The 23,776-nt window shown below is 49.5% G+C and overlaps 1 protein-coding gene across 1 annotated transcript in view; it reads right to left on the minus strand.

The window, feature by feature from the left end:
* Positions 1-23,776, minus strand: part of LOC121880314 — a 106,547-nt gene that overhangs the window by 8,717 nt on the left and 74,054 nt on the right. Inside the window, exon 3 of the mRNA XM_042387476.1 lies at positions 16,793-16,925. Within this exon, the coding sequence (XP_042243410.1) occupies positions 16,793-16,925 (133 nt within the window). The remainder of the gene's footprint in view (positions 1-16,792; positions 16,926-23,776) is intronic.

Raw genomic sequence — 23,776 nt, forward strand, 5'->3', positions numbered from 1 at the left:
AGAAAGTAAAATCTGGGACAGTTCCACCTGCATCCACAGCTACCACAGAAAACTACTCAAGGGGGAACTTAGCTATTTACATGGTGGTTTGCGGGTGAGGTGGGAAGAGAGGGAGGGAGGGGGCAAGCTATCCTCTTCCCCTGCTAACCTTTCTCAAAATTCCGGAATACTTCAATTGTTGGTGGTGGTAACGGCGAGTGTCCAGCAGGTGCGAGAGTCAGGTGAGCGCTGAGAGAACGCCAGGTGAAAGGGCCAGATTAGCGCTGAGAACGAGTCAAGGTAAGTCACATATGGAGACTTATACTAAGGTTATAAGGGAGGAGAACAAAGAAGAAGTGGAAGAAGAGGAGGAGGACAATGAAGAAGAACAAGAGGAAGAAGAAAAAGAAGAGGAAGAAGAAAAAGAAGAGAAAGAAGAAGCAGAAGAAGAAGTCGAGGTTTGAGTCACACAAGAGGTCGACCAGTACAGATGGACGACCTCTATGACTAAATTATTCATCCCCTTCACTCATACCCACGTGAGTCACTGTACGACCACGTGAAAACCTCCAAAATATCACGAGTCACACGCACACACACACACACGCGCACACACAGAGGAACAAATGAGACGAAATCGAGTAAAACTAAGAGTTGGCCGTAAAGTTTGAGCGGGACATAAGGCATCAAAGAGCCAGGAGTCACCCGGGCCAAAATTAAGACGGCCTAAAAATTTTGGCCAAATAACTTGAATAAGATCCATTTTCAGGGGTGGTGTGAGGGGAGAGGAGAGGCAGGAGGAGGGGGAGGGAGAGAGGGATGAGGGGGAGACAGTTGTTTGAGGAAGAGGGATGACAGGAAGGGAAGGGGGAGAGTTGAGGGGATGGAGTGAGAGGTGAGGAGAGGGTGATGAAAGAGAGGAGACGGAAGAGGAGATGGGAGAAAAAAAAATAATAATAATTACATACATACATACATACATACATACATACATACATACATACATACATACAGTACAATACATACTCAGCAATTCGGCAACACCCAGCTTTCTTGAGGTCATCTGACACACCTAAGACAAACGTACACTCGTCCTCTCAACTCTCTCTCATCATCACCGGACAACTCGCCAACTGCACTGGCTAACCATTACCCCGGAACACGATGTGGAAATCTATTAACATCCAGGTTCCCAATTACTGCTGGGTAGACAGAGGCAAATGGCGTAAAGAAACTTGCCCATAGTTTCACGCATAGACAACACACTCACTCGCCATCATCCACACAACACCTATCATCATCCACAACCAACATCACTACCACTATCATCCACACAACACCTACCATCATCCACCCACCACCATCATCCACACATCTACATCATCCACACATCCACCATCACACACCTACCATCACCACCATCATCCACACAACACCTACCATCATCCACTCACCATCATCCACACAACACCCACCATCACTCACCTCCACCATCATCCACACAACACCAACCATCATCCACCTACCATCATCCACACAACACCTACCATCACCACCACCATCATCCACACAACACCACCATCATCCACCACCATCATCCACACAACACCTACCATCATCCACTCACCATCATCCACACACAACACCTACCATCATCCACTCACCATCATCCACACACAACACCTACCATCATCCACTCACCATCATCCACACACAACACCTACCATCATCCACTCACCATCATCCACACAACACCTACCATCATCCACTCACCATCATCCACACAACACCTACAATCATCCACCTACCATCATCCACACACAACACCTGGCTCATCGGGAGTCATAAGACGAGGTAATCAATCAAGGCTCGGAATGCGTAATGAGGTGCGTCTTCATTAACACCTGAGTAATTAGCGGCCATATGGTTAGCAGGTGTGGGCCCTCCTCTTGACTTTGTGATATTATTTTAATTAACTATGACGACCAGAGGGTGAGAGGGGGCGAATGGATGAGAGGGAGTGAAGTGAGAGGGGTGAGAGGGAGAAAGGATGAAAGGGAGTAAAAGGGGGAATGGGGTAGAGGTCAGGAGAGAGCAGAGGTCAGAGGAGATCAGAGGAGAGGTCAGGGGAGAGGGAGAGGCCAGGGAGGGGAGAGGTCAGGGGGAGAGGTCAGGGGAGAGGTCAGGGAGAGGTCAGGGAGAGTCAAGGAGAGGCGGCGAGGAAAGTCAGGGGAGAGGCCAAGGAGAGGTCAGGGGAGAGGTCAGGTAGAGGTCAGGGAGAGGTCAGAGAGAGGTCAAGTGTTATTGTTCCTGACTAAGAAAAGAATCATCCAAAATTTTCTAAACTTTGACAACCTATTAGTGGCGGCGGTGTGGTAGCGGGTGTAGCGGTGGGTGTGGCGGCGGGTGTGGTAGCGTGTAGCGGTGGGTGTGGCGGCGGGTGTGGTAGCGGTGTAGCGGTGGGTGTGGTGGGGTGTGGTGGCGATGTGGCGGCGGGATGTAGCGGTGGTAGCGGTGTAGCGGTGGTGGCGGCGGGGTGTGGTAGCGGTGTAGCGGTGGTGGTGGTGGGTGGTGGCGGATGGCGGCGATGGGTAGCGGTAGCGTGTAGCGGTGGGTGATGGGTGGTTGAATTGGGTGCGCCAAGTCCGTAGACTTGCTGGTGATAGATTGGTGTGGTGGCGGGTGTGGCGGCGGTGTGTGGCAGCGTGGCGGTGCAGGTGTGGCGGTGTGTGGCGGCGGTTGTGGCGGCGGGTGGTGGGTGTGGCGCTGTGGCTGGCAGTGGATGGCGGCGGGTGTGGTAGGGTGAGTAACGGTGGTGGTGGGTGTAGTGGATGTGGCGGCGGTGGCGGAGGGGTGTGGCGGAGGTAGCGGTGGTAGCGGTGGCGGCAGGTGTGGTGGGTGTGGTGTGGCGGAGGTGAGGGTGGGTGGGTGAATGGTGGTGGGTGTGGTGTAGTGGTGTGGCGATGGGTGGTAGGGGGTGGTGGGTGGAGTGGGTGTGGCGGCGGGGTGCAGGGTGGCGGTGGGTGGTGGGTGTGGTGGGTGTAGGGAGGGGTGGTGGGTGTAGGGTGGCGGAGGTGTGGTGGGTGTAGTGGGCGCTGGGTGTGGCGGCAGGTGTCTGCGACTGGGACTAAACTATATGCAGCACAATTTGTCCAAAGTCAATTGAGGCAACGAGAGAGAGAGAAGGAGGGAGGGAAGGGAGGGAGGAGGGAAGGGAGGGAGGGGAAGGAAGTGGAGGCAGGGAAGGAAGAGGAAGGAGGGTGGGGGAGGGGAGGGAAGGGAGGAGGGAGGGGGAAGAGAAGGGAGGGGAGGAGGAGGGAGGGGGTGGAGGGAGGGAAGGAAGAGGAAGAGGGAAGGAGGAGGAGTGGAGGAGGGAAGGAAGAGGAAGGAGGGAAGTGGAGGGAGGGAGGGAAGGGAAGGCAAGAGAGAAGTGGAGGGAGGGAAGGAAGGAGAGAGGAAAGGAAGGAGCAGGAGAGAGGAGTTAATAAGAGAAAGGGGAAGGAGGAAGGGGGAAGGAGATAGAGGGAAGGAAGAAAGGATGAAGGGAAGGAATGAAGGAGTGAAGGAGGGGGAAGGAGGTGTCACGTATGAGATAGGTGTCAATTGCTGTCATTTGCTGTCAGGAGGAGCAGTTGATGTCAGTTGATATCAGGTGTCAGGAGGTGTCATTTGATGTCAGGTGTCAGGAAGTGTTTTGTTGTCAGGAAGTGTCATTTGATGTCAGGTATCAGGTGTCAATTGATACCAGGTGTCAGTTTTTTAGGTGTCATGAGGCGTCAGTGTCAGCAGATGTCAGGAGGTGTCAGAAGATATCAGGAGGCATCAAAAGATGTCAGGAGTCATGTTGTCAGGCGGAGTTGTGTCAGGAGGTATCAGGTGTCAGGAGGTATCAGGTGTCAGGAGGTGTTAGTTCAAGTAATTTGTTGTGGCGGCATGTGAGTGTTGCCACCTACGTGAGTCTTATTATTTCTCCCACTAATACTTGGCAGCTATTATTAACTTTGTAACTGTCTAGTATCTTTTCTTTTCTTCTATTTGGATTATTTCTCAATCAAAACAGACGCACAAGAGAGAGAGGAAAAAAGAAGAGAGAATATATATTTATATATATATTTATATATATATATATATATATATATATATATATATATATATATATATATATATATATATATATATATATATATATACACCTGTATATAGACAGACTGATATAAAGATAAGGGGAGAGAGTGAGCTAGGTAGGTTTCCTCATTAGCCCTGAAGGTAGGCAGGAGGGGGGCGTGGCACTGTAAGGAGATCCTCAAGTCAACATCCATTATTTCCTGCCCTCAGGTACCGCTAAACTCATTACTGGGAGTGACGAATATTTCTCCCAAGAAAATCTCTGCCACCCACCCTTTTATATTATACCTGTGTGTGTGTGTGTGTGTATGTGTTTTGGTGTGTGTGTTTTGGGGTGTGTGTGTGTGTGTGTGTGCACAGGTTGTGTAATGCGTCTAGTATGGCAGCCTTATGTCAGTGTTAAGGTGCAGGCATTGCTTGCACCTCTCGCTTTCACCTACCGCCGCTGGCTAGCCCTCGTGGCGAACAGGGAAGCAACTTGCAAAAGTCTTCCCCTGCCAGTACACAGCCTCTTCACCATCAACACTCCTGCTGTGCCTCCTCGTGGCAACACACGGTAACTGGGTGCCTGGCTGGAGACCAGACCAGTAGATCTCGGAGTAGCAGTTGGCCCCAGAGGACGGCGCATAGCCCACTGGCATGTGGTCACGTCTCGGTGCCTACCAACCATTGTCTCGCGTGCCTTGCGGATTAACCCCGAACGAAAAATCTGCTGGAGCCCAGCAACAGGCAGACATGTTACAGAGCTCAAAGACCAACGGCGGTATAGGCGGAAGAGGTGACCACCATGGGAACCCAACGACTACACAGGCGGATGAAGGCAATACATGATGGACAGGTTAAAGGCGAAACCCAACACTTGCACCACTGGATCAGGAAAAGGGAGAGCCTAGGTGTGTGGTTGCAGCCTGCGCTCCTGCCTTAACACATAAATCAACTCACGCGCAGCCATCATCCAGCTCATCATACCTCTCATCATCATCATCAAAATCCTTATACCCCCAAAAGTCCTCGGGCGTCGGACGAGTGGCGACGGGACAGGAAGAGATGACTGCCGGGAGTCTCTAGTCACAACTCTGCACATGGGCTGTACAGATAATATGTCGTTTGTTCACTGGGATGTAGGCAGCAGTGCAATCCGGTCCTGTGTGTGTGACTGAGCAGTCCTCTCGAACACTCTGCTCACCCCACTTGGGAGGAGCAAAAGGTGCCCTAAACATAGCCTGCCTATAGATCCAACCTGACTGGACAACCGCACCCAGTAAGGTCATCCTTATGCGGTTGAAAACACAATCAAAATCACAAAAACAAACTACATAACCTATTTTGGTCGCTGCATGGAATGTCAGGACCCTTCTGCATACTGCCACAAATGAGCATCCTGAAAGAAGAACTGCCCTTATGGCAAAAGAGATGGCTAGGTATAACAAAGCAACCACTAGTGAGTCCCGGACTCACACCTCCACCATCCATCCAGCTTCACGGTACTACCCTCTGCAATGTTACCCATTTTCGGTATCTCGGTTCCACCTGTCCACCACCGCGGACATCGATGAAGATAGCATCGGATCAGATGTGCATCTCAAGCCTTTGGCAGACTACGAAACCGTGATTCAGCTGTAGGGAGCTAAAATTATCTACAAAGTTTCACGTATATCGAGCAGTGGTCCTCCCCAACCCTGCTATACTGTATGGCAGCAAGATGGGTCACATACAAGAGGCACCTCAAGGCACTTGAAAACTTTCATCAACTCAGTCTACATTCCATCCTCCGAGTTCGCTGGGAAGACAAGAGAATAAATGCCAGTATTCTTGCTGACCATGTTACCTGCATGGACGACAGTCGACTACCAAAGCAGCTATTTTACTGTCACCTAACGAATAGTAAACGTAATGCTGGCGGACAACTGAAAAAATATCAGGATAGTCTTGAGACAAACCTGAAAGAGTGCCAAATCGACCCCCTCACCTGGGAGACGATTACTCCACACCGTAACACTTGGGGAAATTACCACACGAGCAGGTGTCACTACTTTAGAGGTAGCCCGACTGCATAACGAGGCTGAAAAGCGCCAACGCCGGAAAGATACTGCCACCGCCCTCCGCACTCGATGTAGCCCTCCACACGTTACATCTGTGAAGGACCCTGCCAGTCCTGTATCGGTTTCTGTCACCTCAGAACTCCCCAACGTAGGTGATATCTTCAATAACTCACATCATTGTATAATAGCTGGATGTTCGTCATACTCGATTCAGAGTGACAGAAAAGTAGTAGTGGTAGTGTGTGTGTGTGTGTGTGTGTGTGTGTGTGTGTTTGTGTGTGTGTGTGTGTGTGTGTGTGTGTAATAATAATATATAAATAAACAGTTTATTAATAGAGCAGCCGGTGGCTGAAAATATACAGACTTACATTTGATTTAGACATAATGATATAATATGCATTGAACACATTTACAGGGCTGTACAGTACATAAATCAGGAGTTGTTTATTATTTTAACAATAGATGGGATGGTGCTGTTCTTATATCTATCGGTGCGGCCTATGGGCTGAATTTTGTTGTAGTGGCGCGCGCGAGTTGGGTGTGTGTGTGTGTGTGTGTGTGTGTGTGTGTGTGTGTGTGTGTGTGTGTGTGTGTGTGTTTTTGAGAATTGGGAGCTAACGTGTGTGTGTGTGTGGTGTATGTGTTTTATGAATGTTTGTGAAAAGTGGAGAGTAAGTGTGTGTGTGTGTGTGTGTGCGTGTGTGTGTGTGTGTATCGGCGCGCCAGGGTTTGCTACATTTACCCCGCAGGTACTAATTAGTGAGAGGAGAGAGGAGAGAGAGAGCAGTACTTTCTGGATCACCTCACAAGAGCGTCAACAACAGGTCATCTTCAGTCTACCTCACCATCTAGGAGGAGAATCTGGGGCGGGGCAGGCGGGACGGGGGGGGCGGCGGAGTTTGACTGGGCGGGGCAGTGGGAGGGCGAAGCTGGATGGGCGGGCGAGGCAGGGTGTGGTGGGGCAGGTTGGTGGAGGAGAAGGGGGTGAGGGATCTGGGAAGGAGTTTATGGGGTTGGGTGGGGCGGTGGGTGGGGTTGGGGTGGGCGGGTGGGCGGACGGGCGGGGCGGGGAGAGCCTTTATCAGGATGCTGGCACCGTGGCCTCAATTACCCTCTTCTTTCTGTGATTACGAAGAGGTGAGGGGAAGTGAGGGGGAGGTGAGAGGGAAGTGAGAGGAGGGGAGGTGAGTGAGAGGCAAGAGAGAGGTGAATCTATCTATCTATCTATCTATCTATCTATCTATCTATCTATCTATCCATCTTCATTTAATTATCCCGTTTTTCTCTCATTAATAAAACATCAAAGAAATAAAGAAGAAAAAAAAAAGAAAATCTAAAATCCAATCATCATCTGTCTGTCTGTGTCTGTTCGTCCGTCTGTCTGTCCGTTCTGTCTGTCTGTCTGTTCTCTGTGCCTGTCTGTCTGCTCTGTCTGTCTGTTCGTGTCTGTCTGTCTGTCTGTCTGTCTGTCTGTGCTGTCCGTCTGTCTGTGTCTTTCTGTTCGTGTCTGTCTGTCTGTGTCTGTCTGTCTGTGTGTCTGTCTGTGTCTGTCTGTCTGTCTGTTCGTCTGTCTGCGTCTGCTCGTTCGTCTGTCTGTGTCTTTTATCGGTTCACTTTCACACAAACACACACACACACACACAAACACACACACACACACACACAAACCACACACACAACACAAAATATACACACACACACACACACACACACACACACACACACACACGGCAATAATATCATGATAATTGTTATAAATGTTTTAGGTTACGTTAATTGTTTGTTGACGTGACCTAAGACGTGTGTGTTGTTGTTGTGTTGTGTTGTTGTTGTTGTTGTGTTGTTGTTGTGTTGTGTTGTTGTTGTTGTTGTTGGTTGTTGTGTTGTGTTGTTGTTGTTGTTGTGTTGTTGTGTTGTTGTGTTGTTGTGTTGTGGCGTTGTTGTTGTTGTGTTGTGTGTTGTGGGTTGTTGTTGTTGTTGTGTTGTTGGTTGTTGTGGTGGTGGTGTTGTTGTGTTGTTGGGTGTTGTGGTTGTTGTGTTGTTGTTGTTGTTGTGTTGTTGTGTTGTTGTGGTGGTGGTGTTGGTTGTTGGTTGCTGGTGGTGTTGTTGTGTTGTTTGTGTTGGGCGTGTTGTTGTTGTTGTGTTGTTTCGTGTGGTTGTGTGTTGTGTTGTTGTTGGTGGTGGTGGTGTTGTTGTGTTGTTGTGTTGTTGTGTTGTGGTGTTGTTGTTGTTGTGTTGTTGTGTTGTTGTGTTGTTGTTGTGGTGGTGGTGGTGTTGTTGTGTTGTTGTTGTTGTGGTGGTGGTGTTGTTGTGTTGTTGTTGTTGTGGTGGTGGTGTGTGTTGTTGTTGTTGTTGGTTGTTGTGGTGGTGGTGTTGTTGTGTTGTTGTTGTTGTGGTGGTGGTGTTGTTTGTGTTGTTGTTGTGTTGTGGTGGTGGTGTTGTTGGTGTGGTTGTTGTTGTGGTGGTGGTGTTGTTGTGTTGTTGTTGGTTGTGGTGGTGGTGTTGTTGTGTTGTTGTTGGGTGGTGGTGGTGTTGTTGGGTTGTTGTTGTTGTTGTGTTGTTGGTGTTGTTGTTGTTGTTGTGTTGTGGTGGTGGTGTTGTGTTGTTGTTGTTGTTGTTGTTGTGTTGTGGGTGTTGTTGTTGTGTTGTTGTTGTTGTTGTTGTTTGTGGTGGTGTTGTTGTGTTGTTGTTGTTGTTTGTGTTGTGGTGGTGGTGTTGTTGTGTTGTTGTTGTTGTTGTTGTGTTGTGTTGTTGTTGTGTTGTTGTGTTGTTGTTGTGTTGTTGTTGTGGTGTTGTTGTGTTGTGGTGGTGTTGTTGTTGTTGTGTTGTGGTGGTGTTGTTGTGTTGTTGTGTTGTTGTTTGTGTTGTTTTTGTGTTGTTGTTGTGGTTTTGTTGTGTTGTGGTGTTGTTGTTGTTGTTGTGTTGTGGTGGTGTTGTTGTGTTGTTGTTGTTGTTGTTGTTGTGTTGTTGTTGTGTTGTTGTTGTGGTGTTGTTGTGTTGTGGTGGTGTTGTTGTTGTTGTGTTGTGGTGTTGTTGTTGTGTTGTTGTTGTTGTTGTGTTGTTGTTGTTGTTGTGTTGTTTGTGTTGTTGTGGTGGTGGGTGTTGTTGTGTTGTTTATTTGTTGTTGTTGTTGTGTTGTGGTGTTGTTGTTGTGTTGTTGTTGTGTTGTTGTTGTGTTGTGGTGGTGTTGTTGTGTTGTTGTGTTGTTGTTTGTGTTGTTGTTGTGTTGTTGTTGTGTTGTTGTTGTGTTGTTTTTGTTGTGTTGTGGTGTTGTTGTTGTTTGTTGTTGTTGTTGTTTTTTTGTTGTTTTTGTTTTTTTGGTGTTGTTTTTGTTGTTGTGTTGTGGTGGTGGTTGTTGTTGTTTTGTTGTTGTTGTTGTTGTTGTGTTGTGGTGTTGTTGTTGTGTTGTTGTTGTGTTGTTGTTGTGTTTGTGGTGGTGTTGTTGTGTTGTTGTTGTTGTTTTTGTTTGTGGTGGTGGTGTTGTTGTGTTGTTGTTGTTGTTGTTGTTGTGTTGTGGTGTTTTTTTGTTGTGTTGTTGTGTTGTTGTTGTGTTGTTGTTGTGGTGTTGTTGTGTTGTGTTGGTGTTGTTGTTGTTGTGTTGTGGTGGTGTTGTTGTGTTGTTGTTGTTGTTGTTGTGTTGTTGTTGTGTTGTTGTTGTGTTGTTTGTTGTTGTTGTTGTGTTGTGGTGTGTTGTTGTTGTGTTTTGTGGTGGTGTTGTTGTGTGTTGTTTGTGTTGTTGTTGTGTTGTTGTTGTGTTGTTGTTGTTGTGGTGTTGTTGTGTTGTTGTTGTTTGTTGTTTGTGTTGTTGTTGTTGTTGTTGTGTGTTGTTGTTGTGTTGTTGTTGTGTTGTTGTTGTTGTTGTGTTGTGGTGGTGTTGTTGTTGTTGTGTTGTGGTGGTGTTGTTGTGTGTTGTTGTTGTTGTTGTTGTGTTGTTGTTGTGTTGTTGTTGTGGTGTTGTTGTTGTTTGTGTTGTGGTGGTGTTGTTGTGTTGTTGTGTTGTTGTTGTTTTTTGTTGTTGTGTTGTTGTTGTGTTGTTGTTGTGTTGTTGTTGTTGTTGTTGTGGTGTTGTTGTTGTGTTGTTGTTGTTGTTGTTTGTGGTGTTGTTGTTGTGTTGTTGTTGTTGTTGTTGTTTGGTACACACACACACACCGAAGGGGAGGCGAGGGTGAGAGGAAGGGAGGAGAGGGGAGAAGGGAAGGAGGAGAGGGAGCAGGAGGAGAAGGAAGGAGAGGGAGAGGAGGAGGAGGGAAGGGAGGAGAGGGAGAGGAGGAGGAGGGAAGGAGGAGAGGGAGAGCAGGAGGAGGGAAGGGAGGAGAGGGAGAGCAGGAGGAGGGAAGGGAGGAGAGGGAGGAGGAAGAGGGAAGGGAGGAGGAGGGAGAGCAGGAGGAGGGAAGGAGGAGAGGAGAGGAGGAAGAGGGAAGGAGAAGAGGAGAGGAGGAGGAGGAAGGAGGTGGGGAGAGTAAATCGTCTTACATCATGCTTGGGAGAGCTAAGCTGCCTATTATTACCACCAGGTGAGGAGGGGGGGAGGGGGGGGAGTGAGGGAGAGTGGGGGGAGGGGGAGGGGAGAGGAGAGAGAGAGAGAGAGGAAGAAGAGAGAAGAAAAAAAGAGAGAGAGAGAGAGAGAAGCAGTTCTGAGAAAGGCAAGTGAGAATGAATAGAATAAGAACATGAAAGAAGAAGAGAAGAGAGAGAGAGAGAGAAGAGAGAGAGAGAGAGAGACGTGTGTGGGGTAGAACAAGGAGGGGAGAGGAGGAAGTGTATTACAAGAGTAGCCCAGAAGAGATTCACTTAAACTAGGTAATGATCCCCCTAGAGAATGAGCCTTTGTCTGTGTGTGTGTGTGTGTGTGTGTGTGTGTGTGTGTGTGTGTGTGTGTGTGTGTGTGTGTGTTGCAGTGTGTATCGTGTGTGTGTGTGTGTGTGTGTGTTGCAGCAGTGTGTGTGTGTGTGTGTGTGTGTGTTGCAGGTATGTTGCAGTGTGTGTGTGTGTGTGTGTGTGTGTTGCAGTGTGTGTGTGTGTGTGTGTGTGTGTGTGTGTGTGTGTTGCAGGTGGTGTGTGTGGTGTGTGTGTGTTGCAGTGTGTTATGTTGCAGTGTGTGTGTGTGTGTGTGTGTTGCAGTGTGTGTGTGTGTGTGTGTGTGTGTGTGTGTGTGTGTGTGTGTGTGTGTGTGTGTGTGTGTGTGTTGCAGTGTATGTTGCAGTGTGTGTGTGTGTGTGTGTGTGTGTTGCAGTGTGTGTGTGTGTGTGTGTGTGTGTGTGTGTGTGTGTGTGTGTGTGTGTGTGTGTTGCAGTGTGTGTGTGTGTGTGTGTGTGTGTGTGTGTCTGAAATGAATGAAATTACAATCAATCACTTTCGGTAATTTCTCATTAATGACGTATTGAACGATGGTCCTAGCCAAGAGTTCCAGCCAAGAGTCTTAGCAGTGTACAACAACAGCGTGTACAACAACAGCGTACAACAACAGTGTACAACAACAGCGTGTACAACAACAGCGTGTACAACAAGAGTGTATGAACAACAGCGTGTACAACAGCGTACAACAACAGCGTGTACAACAGCGTGTACAACAACAGCGTGTACAACAGCGTGTACAATAAACACGGTGTGGAGAGCGACTACTGCACAGTACACTAGCACCACCTCCTCCCATAACTCCCACATGTACTGCAATAGTGAGAGGTACATTAGGGTAGAGAGGGCAGGTGAGGGCAGAGAGGCAGGTGAGGGGTGAGAGGCAGGGGAGGTAGAGAGGGCAGGTGAGGGGTGAGGTAGGGGGGCAGAGAGGGCAGGGGAGGGTGGTGGCAGTGAGGAGAGAGGGCAGGTGAGGGAGAGGGGCAAGTGAGGGTGGTGGAGGTAGTGAGGGCAGGTGAAGGTGGAGGGCAGGTGAGGGTGAGAGGGCAGGTGAGGGTGGTGAGGGTAGTGAGGGCAGAAGGTAGAGAGGCAAGTGAGGGTAGAGAGGGCAGGTGAGGGCAGAGAGGGCAGGTGAGGGCAGAGAGGGCAGGTGAGGGTAGAGAGGCAGGAGGGCAGAGAGGCAAGTGAGGGCAGGTGGAGGCAGAGGAGGAGGGCAGAGAGGGCAGGTGAGGGTAGAGAGGGCAGGTTAGGAGAGAGGCAGGTGAGAGCAGAGAGGCAAGTGAGGTAGAGAGGGCAGGTGAGGGTAGAGAGGGCAGGTGAGGTGGAGGGCAGGTGAGGGTAGAGAGGGCAGGGGAGGATAGTGGGAGGCAGGAAGGCTGGCGGTGTGTGGCATCGTATGTACTGTATTGGTCAGCCTGTCATTACTTAGAGAGAGAGAAAAGAGAAAGGTTAGTGGTGTTGGCTCTCTCTCTCTCTCCTCTCTTTCAGATATACAGACATTAAAACACCTGCAGTATGAGGAAGGTATGAGGAAGATGTGAGGGAAGATATGAAGGAAGAAATATGAGGGAAGATAAGGGAAGATATGAGGGAAGATATGAGGGAAGGTATGAGGGAAGATATGAGGAAGAGATGAGGGAAGATATGAGGGAAGGTATGAGGGAAGGTAGAGGGAGGAAGGAGGGAAGTATGAGGGAAGATATGAGGAAGGGAGAGGAAGATATGAGGGAAGGTATGAGGGAAGTATGAGGAAGGGTATGAGGGAAGATATGAGGGAAGAGATGAGGGAAGATATGAGGGAAGGTATGAGGAAGGATGAGGAAGATATGAGGGGAAGTGATGAGGGAAGATGAGGGAAGATATGAGGGCAGATATGGAGGGAAGGTATGAGGGAAGATATGAGGGAAGATATGAGGGAAGGATGAGGGAAGGTGTGAGGGAAGGTATGAGGGAAGATATGAGGGAAGGTATGAGGGAAGGTATGAGGGAAGGTATGAGGGAAGGTAAGGAGGAATGAGGGAAGGTATGAGGGAAGGTATGAGGGAAGATATGAGGGAAGATATGAGGGAAGGTATGAGGGAAGAGCTGGCCGCCTCATTGGCTCCTTCGGCCGGGGGAAAAATTGAACGGTGAGGCAACATGCAAGACCCGAGCCGTTGTTTATGTGGAGGAAATTTATAGTTGTGTATCTCTCTCTCTCTCTCTCTCTCTCTCTGCTTTCTCTAATGCTCTCTCATATATCTCCTCCTCTTTCTTATCTCTCGCTCTGTCTGTCTCTTCCAAAACTAGTACAGCCACCTCTGTCTGATTATGTACTCCCTGACCACCCCTTACCCCTCGTATATAGCCCCTGACTGCTCCTGACCACCCTGACCCTGCAAACCACACCTGACCCATATAACCACCCCAACCACCGCTGGCAACCTTTGACACCTGACCAACCCCTCCTGACTAGTCCTGATCACCCCAAACCTCCCTTAACTACCCCTGACCCTTCCTAACCGACCCTAACCACCTATGACCTCTATTAACCCCTGACTCCAACCACCCCTGACCCCTCCTGACCACCCCTGACCCCATCCTATTGAGGCATAACAAACACTTGGTCAGCTGTATAAACCAACACCTAAATCACACGAGTCCTCTGCACACACAAACACGGGGGAGCGTGTGTGTGTGTGTGTGTGTGTGTGTGTGTGTGTGTACTGTGTGTGTGTGTACTGTATGTGCGTCTGTGTGTGTACATAGTGTAGTGTGTGTGTGTGTGTGTCTGTGAGTGTGTGTATCGTATGTGTGCGTCTATGTGTGACATAGTGTAGTGTGTGTGTGTGTGTTGTGTACTGTGTGTGTGCGTCTATGCCTATGTGTACATAGTGTGTGTGTGTGTGTGTGTGTGTGTGTGTGTGTACATGTGTGTCTGCTAACACAGTGTGTGTGCTACAGTGTGTGAGTGTGTGTGTGAGTGTGTGTGTGTGTGTGTGTGTGTGTGTACATAGTGTGTGTGTAGTGTGTGTAGATAGTGTGTGTGTGTGGTGTGTGTGTGTGTACACAGTGTGTGTGTGCCTGTGTGTGTGTACACAGTGTGTGTGTGTGTGTGTGTGTGTGTGTGTTTACACAATGTGTGTGTGTGTGTGTGTGTGTGTGTGTACTGTATGTGTGTGTGTGTATGTGTACTGTATGTGTGTGTGTATGTGTGTGTGTACATAATGTGTGTGTGTGTGTGTACTGTATGTGTGCGTGTATGTATGTACAAGGTGTGTGTGTGTGTACTGCATGTTTGCGTGTATGTGTGTACATAGTGTGTGTGTGTGTGTGTGTGTATGTGTATGTGTGTGTGTGTGTGTGTGTGTGTGTTGTATGTGTGCGTGTATGTGTGTACATAGTGTGTGTGTGTGTGTGTGTGTGTGTGTACACAGTGTGTGTGTATATAGTGTGTGTGTGTGTGTGTGTGTGTGTGCACCTTCATATAAACTAATTAATCTGACGGGCTCACTTACCCCCGACACTGCTCTCTCTGTTACCTCCCCCCCTTTCCCTCACCTCCCTCCTTCCCTCACCTCCCTCCTTCCCTCACCTTCCATCAGAGAGCCGACCGTAAAAACAGAAGATTCAAGATGGCGGAAAGTCGGTATGAAGACTTTAAGAGATTAAAAGTGAGATAAACGGCTGGGATATCTTGCCTGTGAGAGAGAGAGAGAGAGAGATAGGGGGGTGGGGGGGGACAAGCCCTAAGGGAGAGTAAGGTAATTGCTCATTTTGTTGACGTCTTAAAAACAGTAATTTTTCTTATCTCTCTCAGCCACTAACTGTTAAATGGAGCAACAGTTAACAGTCAATAAAGTAACAGTACCAGTGAGTCAGTTACATACGTTCTCACATCACCAGTTAGGGGGAATATTTAACGTAGGAACCACTCAGGGGGGGCCAACATTACCACCAGGGCTGCCAACATTACCACTCAGGGCTGCCAATATTACCACTCAGGGCTGCCAATATTACCACTCAGGGGCCAACATTACCACTCAGGGCTGCCAACATTACCACCAGGGCTGCCAACATTACCACCAAGGCTGCCAACATTACCACTCAGGGCTGCCAACACACACTCAGGCTGCCAACATTACCACTCAGGGCTGCCTAATATTACCACCTGAGGGCCAACATTACCACTCAGGCCAACATTACCACCAGGGCTGCCACACACACCACAGCTAACATTACCACCTCAGGGCTGCCAACATTACCACTCAGTGCTGCCAACATTACCACCAGGGCTGCCAACATCACCACTCAGGGCTGCCAACATTACCACTCAGGGCTGCCAACATTACCACTCAGTGCTGCCAACATTACCACACCAGGCTGCCAACATTACCACCAGGGCTGCCAACATTACCACTCAGGGCTGCCAATACCACTCAGGGCTGCCAACATTACCACTCAGGGCTGCCAACATTACCACCAGTGCTGCCAACATTACCACTCAGGGCTGCCAACATTACCACCTCAGGGCTGCCAACATTACCACTCAGCTGCCAACATTACCACCAGGTGCCAACATTACCACCAGTGCTGCCAACATTACCACCAGGCCGCTAACATTACCACTCAGGCTGCCAACATTACCACTCAGGGCTGCCAACATTACCACTCAGGCTGCCAACACCACTCAGGGCTGCCAACATTACCACCAGTGCTGCCAAATTACCACACCAGGGCTGCCAACACACCTCAGGGCTGCCAACATTACCACTAACATACCACTCAGGCTGCCAACATTACACCCAGGCTGCCAACACACACCAGGGCTGCCAACATTACCACCTGGCTGCCAACACACTCACCAGGGCTGCCAACATTACCACCACCAGGCTGCCAACATTACCAACGTCCCTAATCCGCTTTAAGTCGTTTTGTTTATAAAGAGGAAATATTAAATGTGTGTGTGTGTGTGTATAGGTGTGTGTGTGTGTGTGTGTGTGTGTGTGTACAGTAAATAGTAAACAAAACACAATTAACATATTCATGTCGCTTACCTAAGACAGGTACACGAGAACCTGCTCTACCTCACACACACACACACTCACAACACTCCCCCACACACACACTACACACACACACTACACCCCCCCACACACACACACACACACACACTACAACACCCTCCCCACACACACACACTACAACACTCCCCCACACACACACACACACCACAGCACTCCCCACACACACACACACTACAACACTCACACACACACACACACACACACTACAACACTCCCCACACACACACACACACACACACACAACACTCCACACACACACACACACACTACAACACTCCCCACACACACACACACTACAACACCCCCACACACACACACACACCCCAACACCCCCACACACACACACACTACAACACCCCCACACACACACACACACACTACAACACTCCCCCACACACACACACACACTACAACACTCCCCCACACACACACACACACACTACAACACTCCACACGCATACAGAAATACCTACTCACCTACAACCATCTCAACAACCACTTATAACCACTAACAACACTTACCTACAAACCACACACTTACCTACAACCACAACACTTACCTACAACCACAACACTTACCTACAACCACAACACTACCTCCAACCACAACACTTACCTACAACCACAACACTTACCACAACCACAAACACCCCACCAACACTTACCTACACCTGCAACACTTACCCATACCCGCAACACTCCTCACAACAACTGCAAAACCCTTACCTACAACCATCATGCGGCCAAAGCGGTTGAGCGTGTTGAATGAATCCTCGACAGATATCTCACAGCGGTAGAGCCCAGACGACCTGAAGTCCAGTCTCTTGAGCACAACCCGAGACGCGTTAGACTTAGACGGCTGAGGAGAGAGGTTAGGTTACGTTAGATTTAGGTTAGGTTATAGTTAGGTTATTGTCCCTCACATTCCCACACAGCAGGCGTCCCTCACCTCCCCTCACACCAGGCGTACCTCACCTCCCCACACCCAGGCGTCCCTCAGGCGTCCCTCACCGTCCCTCACAAAGGCGTCCCTCACCTCCCCTCACACCAGGCGTCTCACCTTCCTCACACCAGACGTCCCCACCTCACACCAGGCGTCCCTCAACCTCCCTCACACACCAGGCGTCCTCACCTCCCCCTCACACCAGGCGTCCTCACCCCTCACACCAGGCGTCCCTCACCTCCCCCCACACCAGGCGTCCTCACCTCCCCTCACACCCAGCGTCCCCACCTTCCCCACACACCAGGCGTCCTCACCTCCCCACACCAGGCGTCCCTCACCTCCCCTCACACCAGGCGTCCCTCACCTCCCCCAGGCGTCCCTCACCACACACACCCACCCCCACCAGGCGTCCTCACTCCCCCCACACCACCAGGCGTCCTCACCTTCCCCCCACACCAGGCGTCCCTCACCTCCTCACACCAGGCGTCCCTCACACTCACCCACACCAGGCGTCCTCACCCCTCACACCAGGCGTACCTCACACTCCCCACACCAGCGTCCCTCACCTCCCTCACACCAGGCGTCCCTCACTTACACCAGGCGTCCCTCACACCCCCTTGTTTGCTCACTGTTACTAGAGACCGGGCGGCGGGCGGCGGCGGCGGCATTGTGAATCACGCGTCATTACGAAGAATTAAGAATCAACGAATATCCAAACTTGCGCCCATCCCACCCCGTCCCTGCCCATCCTGCCCACTCCACCCACCTTACTCAACCTGCCTACCCCACCCAAACCACCCACCCCACCCACTATGTCCATCTTACCTACCCAGACTACGCTACCCAACCGCACCCAGCCCAACCACCCTCACCCACCTCCTTCCCACCACACACACCTAGTTCACTAAACCCAGCCTCAAACCCACCCCACCCCACCCAACCACACCCCCACCCCGCCCTGCCCCACCCAGCCTCTTGGTCATATAGCAGCCCAAGCTGCAGTAAGAATCAGGAAGATTTTGGAATGTAAAATGATAATCTCACCCCGTGTCTCTCTCTTCTCTCAATCTCCTCTCTCTTTTCTCTTTTTTTTTTCTCTCTCGATATGTGCGTGTGTGTGTGTCGATATTTCTGTCTGTCTTTGTCTCCTTCTCTCTTTCTTTTATGTTATCTCTCTCTCTCTCTCTCTCTTTTCCTTAATTCTGTCTATCTCTGTTTCTCCTCTCTACCTCTATCACTCTTTTATCTCTCTCTCTCTCTGCAGGCAAACAAACCTTAGCAATACAGTGTTTGCTTCTCATTAGGAGGCACAGGGCCGGTGTTGAGAGCCGGGCGTCATAGCGACTCTGAGCCCACTAGGTTTATTTTCCGCCTCTCACAGCCCAGGGGCAGCCCTTTATAGGGGTGGGGGGGTGAGGGGGGGTGGGGATGGGGTAGGGGTGGAGAGGTGAGGGAGGGTTGATGGGGGTGGGGTAAGGAGGTTAGTGGTTAAGGTGATGGTGATGTAGAGGGTAGGGGAAGGGGTTGATGGGGAGGGGAGGTAGAGAAAGGTTGAGGAGGGGGGGGCAAGATGTGTTAAACTGATGTATATACTATTTAGCCCCTAACACCTCCTACAACCCCCCACCACATTCTCCTCTCATCTACCCTCCCCCCCTTTCTTCTCTCACCTCCTCCCCCACACACACAGCGATATGAAGTTTAAGTAAGAAAGAAAGAATGAGAGAGAGAGAGAGAGAGAGAGAGAGAGAGAGAGAGAGAGAGAGAGAGAGAGGAGGTGTGGGACGGCTGATACAGTAACCAGACGTAAACAAACAGACAGACAAACAGACAGACAGACAGACAGAGACTAAGGCACAGCGAGAGAGGCAAAATAAAAGACAGGTTGATAGACAGTCACACAAAAAAAAGAGACAGACAGACACACAAAGACCTAACTCACGTCTCAGCTCCGTGCAGGGCAGGATAAATTAGTCAATGTTTTAACCCTCGCATCACCCTCCTCCTGGTGTGTGTGTGTGTGTGTGTGTGTGTGTGTGTGTGTGTGTGTGTATATGACGTATGTGAGTATCTGTGAGCTTATGTGAGTGTGTGAGTATCATGAGCGTGTGAGTATCTATGAGCGTGTGTGAGTATCTATGAGCGTTTATGAGCGTGTGTGAGTATCTATGAGCGTGTGTGAGTATCTATGAGCGTTTATGAGCGTGTGTGAGTATCTATGAGCGTGTGTGAGTATCTATCCTGTGTGATCGTATGTGAGCATATGTGAACGTGTGAGCATATGTGAGCGTGTGTGAGCATATGTGAACATGTGTAATATGTGAACGTGTGTGAGCATATGTGAACATGTGAGCATATGTGAACGTGTGAGCATATGTGAACATGTGAGCATATGTGAACGTGTGTGTGAGCATATGTGAACGTGTGTGTGAGCATATGTGAACGTGTGTGAGCATATGTACATGTGAGCATATGAACGTGTGTGAGCATATGTGAACATGTGAGCATATGTGAACGTGTGTGTGAGCATATGTGAACGTGTGTGTGAGCATATGTGAACTTGTGTGAGCATATGTGAACGTGTGTGAGCATATGTGAACATGTGAGCATATGTGAGCGTGTGTGAGCTCCCAAGCACAACTGGCCAGATTGACGCGACAGTGACAGGACGCGCTTAAAATCCGACCCCTTAACTGAATCACCATAATAACACGGAACCCGCCGAGACCCTGACGAATGCTGGCCTCTGATTGGTGGGAGAGAGTCTGATCTTGACGATGATTGGCTTAAGGGGTTGAACGTTTATTTTTTTTATTTTGGCGCGCGGAGGGAAACGTTTGTTTACCTGTGCGGCGCCTTCTCCAATTCTCAATCATCAATGGTTTTTATTTGGTGTTTTACTCTCTCTCTCTCTCTCTAGCTCTACCTCTTTGTCAGTTTGTCTGTCTCTGTCTGCCTCTCTCTCTCTCTCTCTCTCTCTCTTTGTCAGTTTGTCTGTCTCTGTCTGCCTCTCTCTCTCTCTCTCTCTCTCTCTCTCCCTCTCGCTCTCTCTCTCTTTGTCAGTTTGTCTGTCTCTGTCTGCCTCTCTCTCTCTCTCTCTCTCTCTCTCTCTCTCTCTCTCTCGCTCTACCTCTGCCACACCTTCAAAGGTTATGGCATTTAAACTCCTCTCTCTCTCTCTCTCTCTCTCTCTCTCTCTCTCTCTCTCTCTCTCTCTCTCTCTCTTTCTTTCTTTCCCTCTCCTCCTCCTCTCCCTCTCTCCTTCCCCTCTCCACCTCCCTCCCTCCCTTCATCTCACCACTCCTTCCTTCTATCTAAATACATCCCATCCTTCCATCCTTCCATCCTTCCATCCTTCCATCCTTACCTTCTCTCCTTCATGCTCACTAAGGTAATTAATACAAGGCTTTGAGTAACACATTAGAGAAGCGAGTGAGTGGAGGGAGAGTGGAGAGGGAGAGTGGAGAGAGTGGAGGGAGAGCGGAGGAGAGTGGAGGGAGAGTGGAGGGAGGCAGAGGAGGTGGAGGGAGGCGGAGAAGCGGAGGAGGTGGAGGGAGGAGAGAGTGGAGAAAGTGGGAGAAGGAGGGAGGGGAGGTGGAGGGAGAGTGAAGAGAGTGGAGAAGTGGAGAGAGTGGAGGGAAGTGGAGGAGAGAGTGGAGAGAAGGGAGAGTGGAGGAGAGTAGAGGAGGTGGAGGGAGAGTGGAGGGAGAGTGGAGGGAGGCGGAGGCGGAGGAGAGTAGTCTCTTTCAGCAACCCACCACACTACTTCCTCCATCATTCCGGTAATTAGTGAGTTGTGGAAGACGCCCGGCCCCTTCCAGGTGAAGTGTGTGTGGGGGAGGGGGGGGTAGGAAGAGGAGGAGGAAGCGTTTATAAGAGATATGAGGAGGGGCAGGTGTTACAGGTAATGATCAGTCATTATTGTTCCGACCCACCTGTACCAGGCTCACACACACACACACACACACACACACACACACACACACACACACACACACACACACACACACACGTCATCCTCAGCGCTTCTGTCTGGAGGAAGATGCCAGGAGGATCAAATTGTGCCCCTACCCTCCCCTTCCTCCCCCCCAACACCCCGTCTCTCACTCCTCTTTCCCTCCCAGCAAGAAACCAGTCCAAGAAATCCCCGCCAACTCGCCACGACTACACCCTATGGTCCTGGTACACACACCATCACACCTACACCTCAGCTACACTACAACCACACCTTATTGTATGTTAACTACCACACCATGTATGTTCACTACCACACCATGTATGTTAACTACCACACCATGTATGTTCACTACCACACCATGTATGTTCACTACACACCATATGTTCACTACCACACCTTAGATAACCTCTTTGACATGTGACCCAATTAATTATATGACCCATGACCTATATGTAACCCATTATGTGACCCATTAAGCATCATACCCATGACCCCACGTGACCAGTTAAATATGTGACCCATGACCCACGTGACCCATGACCCACGTAACCCATTAAACACGTGACCCAAGAAGCACCTGACCTGAATACATTCACCAAAGACTCCATAACAACATTAACAATTAGGCCTTACATCATTACTCGCCTCTGTTCCAACACAAACACAACCACCCCACTTTACCCACCTAACCCCAAACCCACCTAACCCCACCCACACCCACCTCAAACCCACACTACCCCACCCACCCCACCCCACCTCACCCCACCTCACCCCACTAACCCCACCTCACCCCACCCCACCTAACCCCACCCCAACCCCACCTCACCCCACCCCAACCCCACCTCACCCCACCCACCTCACCCCACCTAACCCCACCCCACCCCACCTCCACCTAACCTAGTAACGTTAAGTGCCTGTCACACAGGTCCTGTAGGCGGCGTCAGTGGTCATGTGATAGTGTATGTGTTTACTGACTCAAGTGCCCCACCACCACAACACACTTCTCCCTCCATTGACTCACTACGGGAAGGTCATTGTCTTGAGTGTAACTAAGTAAGTTTATTCTGCTTAGTTATACACGGCAACGTCTTGTGATCTTTAATCGTATTCTTAATAACATCACGAGTTGGTTAAGATCACAGGTCTGTTACTGTTCTCAGTCTCAACGAAAAGTGGCTAAAAAAATCAATCGATTACTATTTACCAATTGACAGTAATGGGAGCGTACGAGACAATAGTAGGAGCGTAGAGGCCGTAATAATAATAAGAGCATAGAGACAGTAGTAGGAGCGTACGAGACAGTAGTGGGAGCGTAGAGACCGTAATAGGAGCATAGAGACAATAATAAGAGCGTAGAGACAGTATTAGGAGCATAGAGGCAGTAGTAGGAGCGCAGAGACAGTAGTAGGAGCATAGAGATAAAAGTAGGAGCATAGAGACAGTAGTAGGAGCATAGAGACAGTAGTGGGAGCGTAGAGACAGTAGTAGGAGCATAGAGACAGCAGTAGGAGCATAGAGACAGTAGTAGGAGCATAGAGACAGTAGTAGGAGCATAGAGATAGTGAAGCCTCTCAAATTCATCAGACCTTTATAACAGCTGTAGAGAATTACTTTACATTCCAACAGATGTAAGACTCACTCAAGGTATAACTTCTTCTCCACCTCACACTCCAAGACAATCCTGTGTGGAGTTTGTTATAAGAATGGGTGATTGTTGGCCGTAGAATGACCGCAAATGTTCAAGTTAGAAATAATATTCGTGGTGAACATTAAACGACTTTTGATAACTAGACTACAAGGTTTTGACTCTCCCAAATGACCCACAGACTCATGACTCACCAGCTGTGTAACAAAGACGGACTCATGACTCACCAGCTGTGTAACAAAGACGGACTCATGACTCACCAGCTGTGTAACAAAGACGGACTCATGACTCACCAGCTATGTAACAAAGACGGACTCATGACTCTCACTTTACGCTGGGACAACAACAGGGTGAGTGTGTCCATAGGGAGACAGTATGACTCATGCTGATGTGAACAAAAGTAAAGTGTGTGGCCAGACATATGGCCACACACACTGGCAGTATGACTCATGCTGATGTGAACAAAAGTAAAGTGTGTGGCCAGACATATGGCCACACACACACACTGGCAGTATGACTCATGCTGATGTGAACAAAAGTAAGTGTGTGTGTGGCCACACACACACACTGGCAGTATGACTCATGCTGATGTGAACAAAAGTAAAGTGTGTGGCCAGACATATGGCCACACACACACACACTGCAGTATGACTCATGCTGATGTGAGTAAATCAGCTTCCATGTACCGAACTAAACACACAATGTACAGGAAATACTCTGATCAACACCCTGAACACTGGGGTCTGATCAACACCCTGAACACTGGGGTCTGATCAACACCCTGAACACTGGGGTCTGATCAACACCTGAACACTGGGGTCTGTCAACACCCTGAACACTGGGGTCTGTCAACACCCTGAACACTGGGGTCTGATCAACACCCTGAACATTGGGGTCTGATCAACACCCTGAACACTGGGGTCTGATCAACACCTGAACACTGGGTCTGATCAACACCTGAACACTGGGGTCTGATCAACACCCTGAACACTGGGGTCTGATCAACACCCTGAACACTGGGTCTGATCAACACCTGAACACTGGGGTCTGATCAACACCCCTGAACACTGGGGTCTGATCAACACCTGAACACTGGGGTCTGATCAACACCTGAACTGGGGTCTGATCAACACCCTGAACACGGGGTCTTCAACACCCTGAGGT

The sequence above is a fragment of the Homarus americanus genome, unplaced genomic scaffold (assembly GCF_018991925.1).
Source record: "Homarus americanus isolate GMGI-L3 unplaced genomic scaffold, GMGI_Hamer_2.0 scaffold50564, whole genome shotgun sequence".
Lineage (NCBI taxonomy): Eukaryota > Metazoa > Arthropoda > Malacostraca > Decapoda > Nephropidae > Homarus > Homarus americanus.